The sequence below is a fragment of the Salminus brasiliensis genome, chromosome 1, assembly GCF_030463535.1.
Source record: "Salminus brasiliensis chromosome 1, fSalBra1.hap2, whole genome shotgun sequence".
Taxonomy (NCBI): Eukaryota; Metazoa; Chordata; class Actinopteri; order Characiformes; family Bryconidae; genus Salminus; species Salminus brasiliensis.
The window spans coordinates 32327118-32342019 of NC_132878.1; the positions used below are offsets into that span (position 1 = coordinate 32327118).

The 14902-nt window shown below is 36.0% G+C and overlaps 1 protein-coding gene across 1 annotated transcript; it reads left to right on the forward strand.

The window, feature by feature from the left end:
• Positions 1–5120: 5120 nt before the first annotated feature.
• Positions 5121–14444, forward strand: LOC140575163 (polyunsaturated fatty acid lipoxygenase ALOX15B-like). The gene is made up of 14 exons (XM_072695359.1): positions 5121–5264; positions 6126–6336; positions 6532–6613; positions 10321–10443; positions 10527–10621; positions 10705–10877; positions 11105–11248; positions 11414–11617; positions 11982–12068; positions 12212–12381; positions 13178–13296; positions 13390–13490; positions 13574–13744; positions 14265–14444. The coding sequence occupies exons 1-14, from the start codon at positions 5121–5123 to the stop codon at positions 14442–14444; spliced, it is 2004 nt and encodes a 667-aa protein (XP_072551460.1).
• The last annotated feature ends 458 nt before the right edge of the window (positions 14445–14902 follow it).

The following is a 14902-nucleotide window of genomic DNA, read 5'->3' on the forward strand; positions in this document are numbered from 1 at the left end:
TTAAATCATTAGCATGTATAAGCATCATAATTTTGTATGACTTGATTTACTTGACTTAGAGACCTAGATTGTTTTGCTTTATTCTTATCATGGAAAGTTAAATTACAGTAAAAGTAAATTAAAAGTATATAAAAGAGCTTCTAATTAGTTAACTTTATTTTATTGGGTTACAGATTGTAAGAGATCTGAGGATCTTGCCCATCCAACTTACAATGTATGTTTTCATATAGGATGTAAAAGCTGAATGCTGACTGGGCCAGGGGCCATTTCAGATATGTTAGGGTGTTATAAATTCCTAGGTTGGAAAAAACATAGATTATTTGGGACGGGAGGAAGGTTTTGTTGAGACTATGAGAGATTGAGATGAAGTCTTAACTCATTTGTCTTGGCCTGGGGAGGGTAGAGAACAAAGCTGGAAACACACTTAGTTTTTACTGGGATGAGGGGCTTTTTAATGAATCTTTAATTTTAGTTATTCTCTTCTGCCTTTTTTTTATTTTCTTATATTTAGCATGTTTCATCCAATAAGCTGGAAAAATTACCTTTTGGTGTGGTTGTTTCCACACCACAATGGACATATTTACCTTTTTCATTATCTTACAAGATGAACACAACCATGACACTAAGTGTAAATGAAGGTTTGTGATAGAACTGCAGCAAAATCACAGTAAGTATTTTTTCTTAAACAAGCAATATTAAACACCACCCATCTGAAATCTGAAATAACTATGACACCACCCATCTGAAATCAACATCACCTCCATTCCTGCACCTCGTTTCTTAGACCACAGAAAAAAATGTATTCCTACCTGACAGAACTGTTTAATTTAAACCTATTGTGCTGGTCAAACAGATTGGCAGCAAAAAATAAAAACAAATATTAATTCATATTGAACACTGTTGACTTGCAGTGAACTCCAGTATAACAGTGGATGAAACAGTAGATTAAACATCATAGTTTTACCTGGCTGTGATCTTTGGCTTTTTAATAATCAGCTGATTTTAAAAATGACTTTCAGATCTTTTTAGTCTAAACAGAATATTGATCAACTATAAACTGAAAACTCACTGTTCGGAGCAGTATAGTGGACAGTTTCATGGCAGAAGATTGGCTATGTCTAAAAAAAGCAGCTGTTATATCTGTTCAGATATACAAAATAAAATCCAAATCCTGCTGAAATGGTTAACTCATATCAGTGTATCTGTGTGCATATCTGACAATCATTTTATATATTTTAGCACACCATGAACAAGTGTCTTGAAACATTGAAACACATGTAAACCCCCGTCTGTTTAGCTAAAATTACCTTTAGCCTAGCATGGAGCAGCTTTGTTCAAATGCAAATGTTGCTTTAGTAACTAAACAAGGCTTACGATTAGCCTCTTTAATATATCAGAAATGTAACAAAATGAACCAGGCTTGTCTCAGAAAACTCATTTACTGAGTCATCTCACGTTGTGGACCCCCTGATCAGCAAACAAGTAAGGGTGAAAAGCACAGAGCAAAGAGACAATCAAAACAGTAGAGCAAATATCCAAATGACATAAACAAGAGGCAACATTGGGCCATAGAGCCCAAAAACTGAAGTATGCAGTAAATAATGACAATACAAACAGTAGTAGATAGAAACAGGTTCAATTACAGGTACAAACAGCTGCTGGAGTCCTGGGAGTGACACTGACTGGACCCACTGATTAATGGGAATGTGATGGGCCGGTGGATTCTTTAGAGAAGCAATAACATATTCATAGTGAATAAGTAGTTATTGTTTTCAGATTGAATACTACATTTCACAATCCATCAGTTTCCAAATACTGCTGAAACGGTTAACTCACACCTGAGGGCATATCTGACAATTATGTTCCAAAACGTGCATAAATTTGATATATTTTACCACACTATGAACAAGTGTCTTAGAACATGAATTCGCAAAAATGCATGTAAACCCCTGTCTATGGACAAATGAACAGAAACGCTAGTTAAAGTTTCCTTAAACTTAGTAGTAAAACATTTTTCACTAAAAATGTCACCTTTTACATCAAGGGTTTTGAGAATTAAGGTGAATGTGACATTACAGTAACATATTACATGGACTTGATGTAGCGTATCAACAATACACAACATCTACTTAAGATAAGTAATGTATCAAAGGTTTCTTGGCTGGATTGGTAAGTTAATCAGATGTCTGCTCCTATTTGCGTATGTTGTTGTATTTCAGAAATATTGTTTTTTAAATAAGTAAATATATAGGTAATTCTCAAAGATGTGATCTGGTAGTGAGGAATTTTTGTGAGGAAGTATATGACATTCTATTAAGGGTACTAGTATCAGTAGAAGACTGACAAAACATGTAATTCATTTTGAATCATTTGTCACATTTGAATCATGTAGATTTTAAATTGTACCTGAGGGCTTATTGGGTAACTGTTTTTTTAAATATTGTGCAATATTTTCCTAAACACTGCTTGCTTTATTCTTTCTCGCGCAAATGTAAGATTTTTGTGCATTGCTCTTGGCATTTTGCCTTTTTTTTTTTTTTTACGTTTTTTACATTGAGACACCCTGAAGCTGTTTTTCACAAGTACAGAGGGCTAATATTAGGTTAAGATATGGTTAGATAAGATAAGATAATCATTTATTAGTTCCACAGTGGGGAAATTCAAGTTAAGATGTTTTCAACTTTGCCAATTGGAGAGCAGTGGTGTGTTTGGTAGTTCTCCCCAACATGGAGGAACAGCTAGTTTTAACTGTTAATAAAGACAAGTTGTACAATTCCAGTCTACAAACCTATTGTGACTTTTTATAAAAGGTTTGGATGGAAGCAGGCCCTCTGTACTTGTGAAAAACATTGGTTTGTAGTTACCAGCGTCAAAACTACTAGAAGATGTTGCCCCTGAAATGTTTCTGTCTTCAACTAGCCAGTGCACATACACTATATATATATACACACACACACATATATATGAAATCATATTTGATTATTTAGAAAAAGGTAGTCTGGATGGCAGACTACACACTGATGGTGACGGAGGAAGCAGGGCAATATTCTATTCTGGCAAATGTTAACAAATATTCACCAGACTAAGAATAGTTTAATAATATGTCCATGAGATATGTTCAGTTTTACATACAGCAGACTTCATTGTGGGATTACAATGTAGCCTTAGCTGCATGAGTTAGCAAACTAACTCATAAATAAAACAAAATGATTGACTGTAAAGGAGCTATTTAGCTAGCAGCTAACTATCCTGAATCCTGTGTCTAAAAGAGTTCTTGTTTACAACAACAACAGACAAACTTCATTTTTCTACATTTAATGGTAAACATCAAAACTCTACAACAAGTGATCTGATGTAATGTCATGAGGTCATGTGACTAAACAGTAAATAAAACAGGTTTGAACTGGAAATCTTGTTTTTTAATTAGACCAATGGAAAAAATAAACTTTAAATAATTGACATAGTCATTACACTTTTCAGTATGGGAGCCAAAAGGAAAGGTGTTTTACTCAAAAACAGAAACTGTACTGCAGTTGGATTTAATTATTTCTGAATAGGTTCTATGCAACTGAGCCAGCTGTTTTAATAATGCACACTGACCTGTGGGGGTCTTTCCTGTTGACACCTGGCACCATCTATTTGCATACTGGATGTGTTCTCCAGTTATTGACATCATCAGTGTGTTGTCATTTCACTGGGGATACCATCTTTCAGGTGGGCTTTTCTACATTTGATTGACTGTCTGGCCTCTGTGTTGTAAGCTGTGAGAACACTTGCCAGTTTTTCTGTGTTGCTAAATGTGAGTGTTTGCTAATATTTGCTACTACTTCACTACTTCAGAATAACTGTCACAGTTTGGGAGGTAGTAAATTATCACTTTATTGTGATTTATTGTAATAATTCAGTAGAAATGTGTAAAACGACGTTTTAACTGCTGAAATGATAGATCCAGTTTTACAAACACCAAACTTCATTTATTTGGGTAGAAACAACTTTTAGGATTAAGGTGTGCTTTAGGTAAATTACTGTAGTAGCTGTTTTTATTACTTTTGCAAGCATTTGATTAAAGTATAGTATTACTGTAATTGTATTATATGTAAATGTTTTAAAGTACAAACATTTGCTAGTATATTTACAAGAGACAAAAAACAAGTAAGTGCATTTTTTCACTAGAGTCTCCAGAGTCATGTGTCTGTGAGTATATAATGAGGAGGCTGTGCCACATTTGGTGAGTTTACTGCACTCTTGCTGTGAGTCTACGAAACAAGGAACAGTTGCTAGAATTAACACTCTAATTCAAGCATTTTCAGCCCTGCACCAGGTGAGTAATTGTAATGAGTGAGATTTGGCATTTCTTTACATTGATTTTTTTTTTAAAGGTGACATATTCAGCAAGATATATCCAAGTTGATATCAAGTTGATATTTGTTGATGTTCATCTGAGCAGTCACAGGTATAACACATACCATATCAACATTCCTTTTAGGTTTTGGATAAATGTTCAGGGCAAGGGTAAGGATTAGGATTATGGTTTTTGAGAATTAAAGTGAACGTGAATCTGCTTAATGGAAGTAACATATTAAGTCTACTTAATGTATCATATTGCTCTGTATCATGTATCTCCATATATATAGTTCTCCATGGTTTGAAGACTGTTGATGCTCCATACACTGTGCAAATGATGAATGAATATGCCAATAGAAATGCTCTCACATTTCTCTGAACAAACTCAGTTTTTACATTAATGTTTATTAAAGTTTTTCTCCTGTAAAGTCACCATTTTTAGGTACATGTTTTTTATTGGACAGTGATGATATCAACAACATACAATTTCTGCTTAACGTACAAAATGTATCAACAGTACACCTTTTAAATGTTCAATGTTTCAGATACTTCACTACTGCAGTGTCACTGATGTTGAAAAAGTTACTAATGTTACTATGTTATGAATTTATTTATTATTAATTAATTCATTATTACAGGGGCCTTTTAAATAAGGTTTATTTTCATTGTTTTAGGTAAAGCTTTTAGTTCTAAAAGGATGTGAGCAGGATGACCAGACACACCATATAACACATATAACATATTTCCCTTGAATTATCTTTAAATACAGGATAAACATGAGCAAATACACAATTCGCGTCTTCACTGGTGAGGTTTTTGGTTCTGGCACCTCTAACAGAATCTACATCAATTTAATTGGCACAATTAGTAACAGTGGACACCAGCAGCTTAAAACTCTGACAGGATTTTGGGCTGGATCGGTAAGTTATTCAGCTTTCTGCTCCTCATTGCTTTCAGTGTTGCATTTCAATAGTATTTGTATGTTTGATTATTTTTTTTGCATTCGTTTGTAGTGTTTATATAAATACACAGAATACTTTTAAAATGAAACTCTTAAAAACAACTGTTAAAAAACTCAAAACACACTGACATTGTTATTATTTCATGTTATGTAAGTATTCAGTAACATCTCATATATATATTCATATTCTATTATTATTTTTTGACATATATATTTTTATTAAATATTATGACCATACATCTTAAAATGTTTTTGTAATTATAGTAATTAAGTAGTTACACAGAGGCAGAATATTAGAATTAACTGTTTTTATTCATGAGAAAAAAGATTCTTAATTGATACTGAACCCCCCCGCCCCCTCTCTCTATAGACCCCCTCCTCCCTGTCCTGTACCTCTAGTACGTACTTGCATGCTTTCCTCTGTCTGTCTGTCTCCCTCTGATGGACTTTCTGTCTACTGCATTCAAAGTAGTGGGTAAAGCAGCTAGTACGTTTTAGAATGTTAGAAGGACACTGGGTAGAATAAAACACATTTTTGTTAATTTTGTGTGGTATGTTTGATGGTCATTGTAATGCTTGAAGGTTCACCTAAAACCTAGCATTCCAAACTCATCCCAAAAGCATTGGATGGATCATTCCAAAAGAACACAGTTCCATTGTTCCGTTCTATTCTAATAACAGTATTTATTTTGTGTGGTATGTTTAATGGCCATTGTAATGCTTGAAAGTGGGCCTAAAACCAAGATGAAATAGATGTCTGTAAAGACTAAACTAATATGAATTCCTCGTTAAAATTTCTATGATTGTTTTGACCCATCAGGAGCAAATCTTCACAGTACACTGCAAATCAGATATAGGTGATCTCTTACTGGTCGAATTGGAAGCTAAGTCACCATCATATATGGAATTCATTGATGATGAGTGGTTCTGCTCCAAAATCATTGTAACAACGCCTCAAGACGTCAGTATGCTTTTCCCATGCCATCGCTGGATAAGCTGCAATGAGAAGCTGTTTCTCCGGGATGCTGTGGGTTTGTAGAACTGCTGACTATTACAGCCAAATTATCTGAGAGGTTAACAATGCACTGATTCATTACAAAGCACCAACACGTATTTTGGCTGAGCAACTAAATTTTACAAAAATGACAATACTTATGATAAACAACACATATTCTATTGCCATTGTTGTCATACATATAATTATAAACTTAACATTTTGTGCCTAGCCATGCTAAAAGCCAAAGACACAGCTCCTGAACTCCTTGCACATAGGCACGAGAACCTGAAGAGGCGGTGTCAAAATTTCAAGTAAGCAAACACATTATACTGTTGTTGTTCTTACTTACTTGCAGTAACAATGCTGTGATCGTAACACTGCTTTTTCAGACAATTTACATAGCCAAAGGATGGTGATAGACACCTTAACACCCACAAACCTCACTACTAAACAAACCTTTTCTCATCATCATTGGAAGCATGGCCGGGTGAAAATGAATAGCAGGTCTATGTTAAGCTTTTTTTCCCCACTTTACTTTTCACCCACGGCCAAGAAATGGAGCTCCTTCACCCCAGCTGTCTCTAGCAATTCTGAAAAATCATAGTGAATGGATAAACCAAAATGTTCAATGATCCATAGAAAACTCACCAGCTTCTGATGGTTATGTACATTTAAAAATATGTTATCTGTATATTCTACGTATGTATTGTGCCACAATGTCCTTAGCATGATACAGCCAGATTGCTTCAGACCCAAACTGGACCAAACTGGTATAGAAGCCCTTGCCAAATGAGGCGGGGCTTGGTTGGGGTGAATCAGAGGTAATCTGATTGGAAAAAAAACAATGATTGGAAAAAAAAACAAAATTCAAGAGTCAGCACAAACAGCCTGCCAAGAGTCAGCGTTTTCTTGAAAAAGAAGTATGTCCTTGCAAGAACATAAGCGGGTGCAGTGGGGTTTAGCAGTTGTCCAGGGTGTGTGTTCCACGTGATGTGCTGAAAGTACTTGAGAGCACCTTTCCTCAGGTTTGTTTTGTTTAAGTCCCCAACAACAATTAACACTGCCTCCAGGTGCGCAGTTTCCTGCTTATTAGGCTAGGTCAATCTGTGAGGGATACTCATGGTGGCAAAAACGAGGCCAGAAATCTTTCTCGGTAATGACACTGATTTAATTAAGTGTATATTCCTCCAATCACACCAATCATACATCACGTCCTTTGCTGTTCTGGGAGATGTGCAGTGCACTGACATCCACGTCTCTTTGAGGCAGACCATACAGCAGTCCCTTGTCTCTTGCTGGAAGGAGATCTGTGCCTGAAGTTCACTCAGTTTGTTGTTGTGAAACTCCGGTTTGTGTTAGGTCTGTTTCCCAGAAGTGTTTGTCAGCTGTAAATGGAGGTGTAAGCAACATTCAGCAAGAGAAAAGTGACATGTACAGTGGGGAAAAAAGGTATTTAGTCAGTCACCAATTGTGCAAGTTCTCCCACTTAAAAAAATGAGAGAGGCCTGTAATTGACATCATAGGTAGACCTCAAATATGAGAGACAAAATGAGAAAAAAAAATCTGAAAATCACATTGTCTGATTTTTAAAGAATTTATTTGCAAATAATGGTGGAAAATAAGTATTTGGTCAATAACAAAAGTTCATCTCAATATTTTGTTATATATCCTTTGTTGGCGATGACAGAGGTCAAACGTTTTCTGTAAGTCTTCACAAGGTTGGCACACACCGTTGCTGGTATGTTGGCCCATTCCTACATGCAGATCTCCTCTAGAGCAGTGATGTTTTGGGGCTGTTGGCGGGCAACACAGACTTTTAACTCCCTCCAAAGGTTTTCTATGGGGTTGAGATCTGGAGACTGGCTAGGCCACTGCAGGACCTTGAAATGTTTCTTACGAAGCCACTCCTTTGTTGCCCTGGCAGTGTGCTTGGGATCATTGTCATGCTGACCCAGCCACGTTTCATCTTCAATGCCCTTGCTGATGTCATGTACACGGACCAGTCGTCCTAGTCCCTTTGCAGAGAAACAGCCCCAAAGCATGATGTTGCCACCCCCATGCTTCACAGTTGGTATGGTGTTCTTTGGATGCAACTCAGCATTCACTCTCCTCCAAACAGTTCTACTTTGGGTTCATCTGACCATAAGACATTCTCCCAATACTCTTCCGGAACATCCAAATGCTGTCTAGCAAACTTCAGACGCGCCCGGATATGTACTGGCTTAAGCAGGGGAAAACATCTGGCACTGCAAGATCTGAGTCACTGGCGGCGTAGTGTGTTACAGACGGTAGCCTTTGTAACGTTGGTCCCAGCTTTCTGCAGGTCATTCACTAGGTCCCCCCGTGTGGTTCTGGTTATTTTGCTCACCGTTCTTGTGATCATTTTGACCCCATGGGCTGAGATCTTGCGTGGAGCCCCTGATCGAGGGAGATTAGCAGTGGTCTTGTAGGTCTCCCATTTTCTGATTATTGCTCCCACAGTAGATTTCTTCACACCAAGCTGCTTGCCTATTGCAGATTCAGTCTTCCCAGCCTGGTGCAGGTCTACAGTTTTGTTTCTGGTGTCCTTCGACAGCTCTTTGGTCTTCACTATAGTGGAGTTTGGAGTGTGACTGTTTGAGGTTGTGGGCAGGTGTCTTTTATACTGTTAACGAGTTCAAACAGGTGCCATTAATACAGGTAATGAGTGGAGGAGAGAGAAGCCTCTTAAAGAAGAAGTTACAGGTCTGTGACAGTCAGAAATCTTGTTTGTTTGTAGGTGACCAAATACTTATTTTCCACCATTATTTGCAAATAAATTCTTTAAAAATCAGACAATGTGATTTTCAGATTTATTTTATCATTTTGTCTCTCATAGTTGAGGTCTACCTATGATGTCAATTACAGGCCTCTCTCATCTTTTTAGGTGGGAGAACTTGCACAATTGGTGACTGACTAAATACTTTTTTTCCCCACTGTAGATACAATTAATGAAAAACTACTAAGGCTACTAAGAGCTCACAACAGCAATCTGCTTGGTCTTAACGCAGGGGCAATTTTAATTTACAGCTATTTGAATTTGGTAAAAAACAATATAAAACAGAACATAACTAATGGAGGGAAATCTGCAGCCTTTGAGATTTGAAATAAAGTTATAAATAAAAATGAAGAAATTTATTTAGTCATGGAAATATAATCGAGTAAATGTACACTTTTAAAATAATTGCCAGTCAAAAATCAAATCAACTCTTGTTACACTTTTTAAATATCAAGTCAAGTCAAGTCAAGTGGGTTTATTGTCATTTCAACTACATACAGAGTACACAGTGAAACGAAACAACGTTCCTCCAGGACCATGGTGCAACATAGACAGTGCATACAAGACACAAGTGCAACACAAACAAACAAGTGTGGACAGACAACACAACACAGTACAGACAGAGGATAATAAATAATGACGGTAGTGTGCAAGTTGTGCAATGTGCAATAAATAGAGTCCAGTGAGGTAGTAAAGTTATTAGTGCAAATGCTTGTGCAAAAAATGCTTCCCATGTTATCTGGGGTAAATGGTTGGAAAGAGAGAGAGAGTGTACATGTACCAGAAAGATTATATTATATAAATTATATAAATGATAAATTATAGAATTATTATAAATTATATAAATTATAGAAATATAAATTGTCATTTAAATATGTATGTGATATTGTTTGGACCAAAATAACCTCATATGAGATTTTACAAGCCTACTTGCAACCCTGTTATTTTGCCTCTAACATGAAGCAGGCTGATCTTGCTTCTATGGTGAGCTTATGACACAAAGAATAAGCTTTTGACTGGTTTAAAAAAACTGTTGCATTTTTTGGTAGTGGGTTGGGTGTATGCAAAGTTTAGTGGCATCCATACAGTAAGAGTCAAGAAAACTGTTTTAAACTTTTACATACATGGGTTTGTCTTGAGAACTGAACAGTGTCTGATGTTCACAGTATTTCACTTCCATGTAACTTACAACAGACCTATGCACTTATGTATGTATTATAGGTGGAGTATATATGCCCCAGGATTACCTCACATTGTGCTTGCTGAGAGTCCCACTGAGCTGCCACCTGAGGTCAGATTCTCTTTTACCAAAGACAAGGAATACCGGTTTAGCTTGGGGGCAGTGTAAGTCTTCTGTATTTAAATATTACATAATTGTGAGATTTTCATACTGATGACTTCATTAATCATAATATGTTGATTCCCAGGTTCATGAAGCTGAAACTCGAAAGCCCGGCCAAGGACACATGGGATAGCATTGAAGATGTTGGTGGGATCTCCTTTGAAAAGACAAAGACTTATGGTATTTCCTCTTCTAACTTCACCAGTGACATGTTAATAGATATCTTCTTTTTGTATTATATTTATCTGTCCATGTTCTTGCAGAATATGTGCAGAAGAACTGGAAGAAGGATGACTTCTTTGGATACCAGTTTCTGAATGGTGTGAATCCAATGATGATCAAGCGCTGCTCAGAGATACCTGAGAATTTCCCTGTCACAAATGACATGGTCAAAAGTTCTTTACCAAAGACGGGCACATTAGAAAAGGAAATTGAGGTAATTATTAGTAATATTATTAATATTAAGATGGCCTTTCACAAACAAGTGTTTGTCATTTAATTGTCATGACTCATACTCAAATATTATTTTTCTTTTTTTAATATTACATTTAAATGTATTCACTATTTATTATTATTATTATTATTATTATTATTAATAATATTATTATTATTATTATTATTATTATTATTTAAGTATTAAATCTCATTTCTTTATTCAATCAGAAGGGAAACATCTTCTTGTGTGACTACAAGAGATTGAGCGGTCTTCAGGGAAATGAGATCAACAAGAAAAAGCAGTATCTGGCTGCTCCACTCTGCCTGCTTTTCAGCACTCCTCAGGGCAAACTGATACCAATTGCCATCCAGGTAATGGCAGTAAACATTCAATCATTATTTCAAAGAATCAATATTCCAGTTTTAAATTTGTAGTTTACTTGTCTAATGGTACAGTATTGTTCCATTTTTTTGTAGTGTTTAATTAGGCCTGAGAATTTATTTTTGACCCATAATGTGTTTTTGTTGCTCATACAGTTAAACCAGGAGCCTGGAGCAAGGAATCCCATCTTTCTGCCCTCCGACTCTCAGACTGATTGGTTGTTGGCAAAGATCTTTGTGAGAAATGCTGAGTTTAATGAACATGAGCTGAACTTTCATCTGTTGCAAACTCACCTGCTGGGGGAAGTCTTCACTGTGGCAATGATGCGCAACCTGCCTTCATGTCATCCTCTTTTTAAGGTAACTAATTTTCTCCATGTTTGTCCTTATAAAAATATATATATTCTTTTTGGAAACATGCTAAAAAACATGCTGAAGGCCCTTATGTCACCATAAAACAGTTTCTCTGTGCTTTCCTGTTTGTGTAGAAGCATGAATCTCAGATCTAAAATGGAGTGCATTTCTGTCTTTGTTACATGGTTTTGGTCAAACAACTTATTAGAGTGGTTTGACCAAAAAAACTAATTTTCAGCATAGATATAAAATCTCTTTGGTTGAGGGAAGTGGGTAAACCTGCAGTGGGCAGTGACAGTTGGTTCTATGAAATGACACAAAGAATACGATAGAGTAAATCACTTTATTATAACCTCTCTTTATTTTTAAGCTCCTGGTACCCCATACTCGCTACAATCTCCAAATCAACATCATGGCCAGAATGCGGCTGGTTTCTGTAAATGGCATTTTTTCTCAGGTGATCAACTTTATTTTAATAGATTTTTAATGATATCAGTAAAATGCAGAAGTCGTGTACTATCAATTTAAAGTGACAAAAAAATGTTTTTGAAAGATTACTTCTTTATATGATGATTCATTTAGCTTTTTTCTGCCATGTAGTTTACAGCCATAGGCAACGAATCTATGACCACATTTATGAAAAGAGCAGCCTCTTCTCTGACGTACAGCTCCCTCTGTCTGCCAGACAACATCAAGGAGAGGGGTGTGGAGAAGATTCCCAATTACTACTACAGAGATGACGGTCTGGCTCTGTGGGATATCATTTTCAAGTACGCTAGCAAGAAAAATATTTAGATCTTCATCCTAATTGCTTGTTTAATGCTTAATATTATTGGTCATTGTGTTCCTGATAGTGGATTTTTCAGTCTTTTCCATAAACCTTTTACTGAGAGTGACAGGCAAGTTTGTAGTGTTTTCATATAAAAGCAGTGTTTAATTAATTCCTCCACACCTGTTCAGTGGTAATGTTAATCATAAACATTTATGCAATGTTTACAGTGATAAATAAGTCATTCCAAGGAATCATGTGGATTTCATTAGTTTTTAATGGTGTCATGCTGGTGTGTGTTGTAAGGTTTTATTGTTTGAGTGTCAAGACCATTTCAAAGTTTAAGCAAAAGGTTTTTCCCACATAAGTCGTTCAGACATTATTCTTCAGGGAATCAAAAGTGGGTCTGTGGCATTGCTAAAACAACCTTTTGTGGCATCTATGCATGTTAAGGGGCCACCGACTCTACTGTTTAATCTTATTTCCACTATTAATAACTTCACACCTGATGTAACTGCATCTACATGACAAGTCATTAACAAGATCTAACAAATCTAAATGAAAGTGACATAATTTCTCACCAATAAGAACATTATTATTTCTAAGAATGAAAACAATCAGGCTTACTGAACTCATTACTGATTCAAGCATGCTGGCTAGAAGAAAAAAAAACAGCACATCCAACAAAATCAAAAGTATATCTTTATTTTTAAATAGTCACTACACTACACTACTGTTTTACTGTAGAAATTGCATTGTCGGTTAAAGCTTTTTTTCTTACATTTTATTCCAACTAGTTTTGTGCATGGAATCATGTCATTTTACTACACTGATGAAGCTGTTCAGAATGACAAGGAGCTACAGGCATGGCTCACCGAGATATTAGAAAATGGCTTGCCGGACAACAATGAGGCTGGTATGTTTTTTGTTGTAAATTAGTTTTTTTGTTGTTTTTTGTACTCTGAGTTTCAAATCCCATTTAATCCCTTTCCATTTACCTCACTGACAGGATTTCCAAAATCTTTTGGTAATGTTGAAGAGCTGTCTAAGTTTGTCACCATGGTGATCTTCACAGTGTCTGTCCAACATGCTGCAGTCAACAATGGCCAGGTTTTATTTTATTTTTTCCTAAATTAACTTTTAATGTGTTCATAACAAGTATGACTGATTTGTTACTGTCTCTGCCCTGGAAGTTTGATTTTGGGGGTTGGATGCCCAACTATCCAAGCGCTCTTCGCTGTCCACCCCCGAGCTGTAAAGGAGACACTACAAATGACTGCATTCTCGCGACCCTACCTGATGTCAAAACCACGCTTAAAGAAATGGCAACTTTATATTTGCTGAGTCGAGAGTCCTCTGATCAGGTAAGTCCAGCACTCTAAGTTTGAAAAAGCAGTCCATTATGAAGTTTATTGAATGCTTGCTTACGCTCTTAAAATAAAAGGTGTCAAAAGTATTACTTTACATAATGCCATAAAAGACAGTTTTAATTCCCTATAAAAACTTTAAGAGGAGAGCACTTAAGGTAACCATTTCTGTAAATGAGAACCTACTAGTAATGTAAAGGTTCTAAGCCCTGAGATTGGTATACCTTCACAAGTATATTATTTATATAATTTGGTTTATTTTTATTATTGTATTTCAATAATCTTTAGGGAAGTAAAAGTGGTTCTTCAGTAATTCAGTTTTTTATAGTGTACATGAAGAACCTTGGCTTGGGAATGTCAACACCAGTGATTTAAGTGACATATTTTGGTTAAAACATGGATTGTATGCATTGTAAAAATGTACTTCCTTCATGAAGCCTGAGGAAAATTTGCACATTTAAAATGAGCACCTGTCCATAATCACCCAGTGAAATAAAAGTTCTGCTGTACTTTTCAGTATCCACTTGGATATTACCCTGAGGTGTTATTCAGTGAGGAGACACCCCAGCAACTGATGGCACAGTTTGAGAAGGCTCTGCGCATTCTTGAGAAGAAAATTGAAACCAGGAACAAGAAGCTTGATCTTCCATACACATACTTGAATCCAAAAAACGTGGATAATAGTATCGCCATTTAGAGGGATCATCTTGATTAATCATCTAGAATGTGCAAGGCCTAAAGAGGCTGAATTAACAAGAGTTCATTCATAGTAACAATTCTGCAGAATCAGAATATGTTTCAGTTTGTGTACTATTGTACGTTTCACACAGAAAGTACATATTTCTGTCTTCTGTTCTTAAAAATAAAGGTGCAACAATTGGATCTTTGTGCGCTTTCATAGAAGAACCACTTTTGGTTCCGTAGAGATCCATGTTGGAAATATAGATGTATGTGTGACGAACCTTTTAAACATTTGAAAAACGTTTTTAAATGCTTAAAGAACTATTTGTGGCACCTTTATTATTATGTATGCTGCAGAGATCAAAGTCTGCTCTAAGGAAGCATTTTCTTCAGCTAAACACCAAACAATAGGTCACATGACAGATTTTGAAAGGCTTGTTTGATACAGTAAAACATGAGCATGCAACATAATTT

Excerpts from the sequence above, each read along its gene's own strand:
- LOC140575163 (XM_072695359.1), top strand. The coding sequence starts at position 5,121 with ATGAGCAAATACACAATTCGCGTCTTCACTGGTGAGGTTTTTGGTTCT. Across the intron at positions 5,265-6,125 it reads CAGGATTTTGGGCTGGATCG|GAGCAAATCTTCACAGTACA; the intron begins GTAAGTTATTCA and ends TTGACCCATCAG. Across the intron at positions 13,297-13,389 it reads GCCGGACAACAATGAGGCTG|GATTTCCAAAATCTTTTGGT; the intron begins GTATGTTTTTTG and ends CCTCACTGACAG.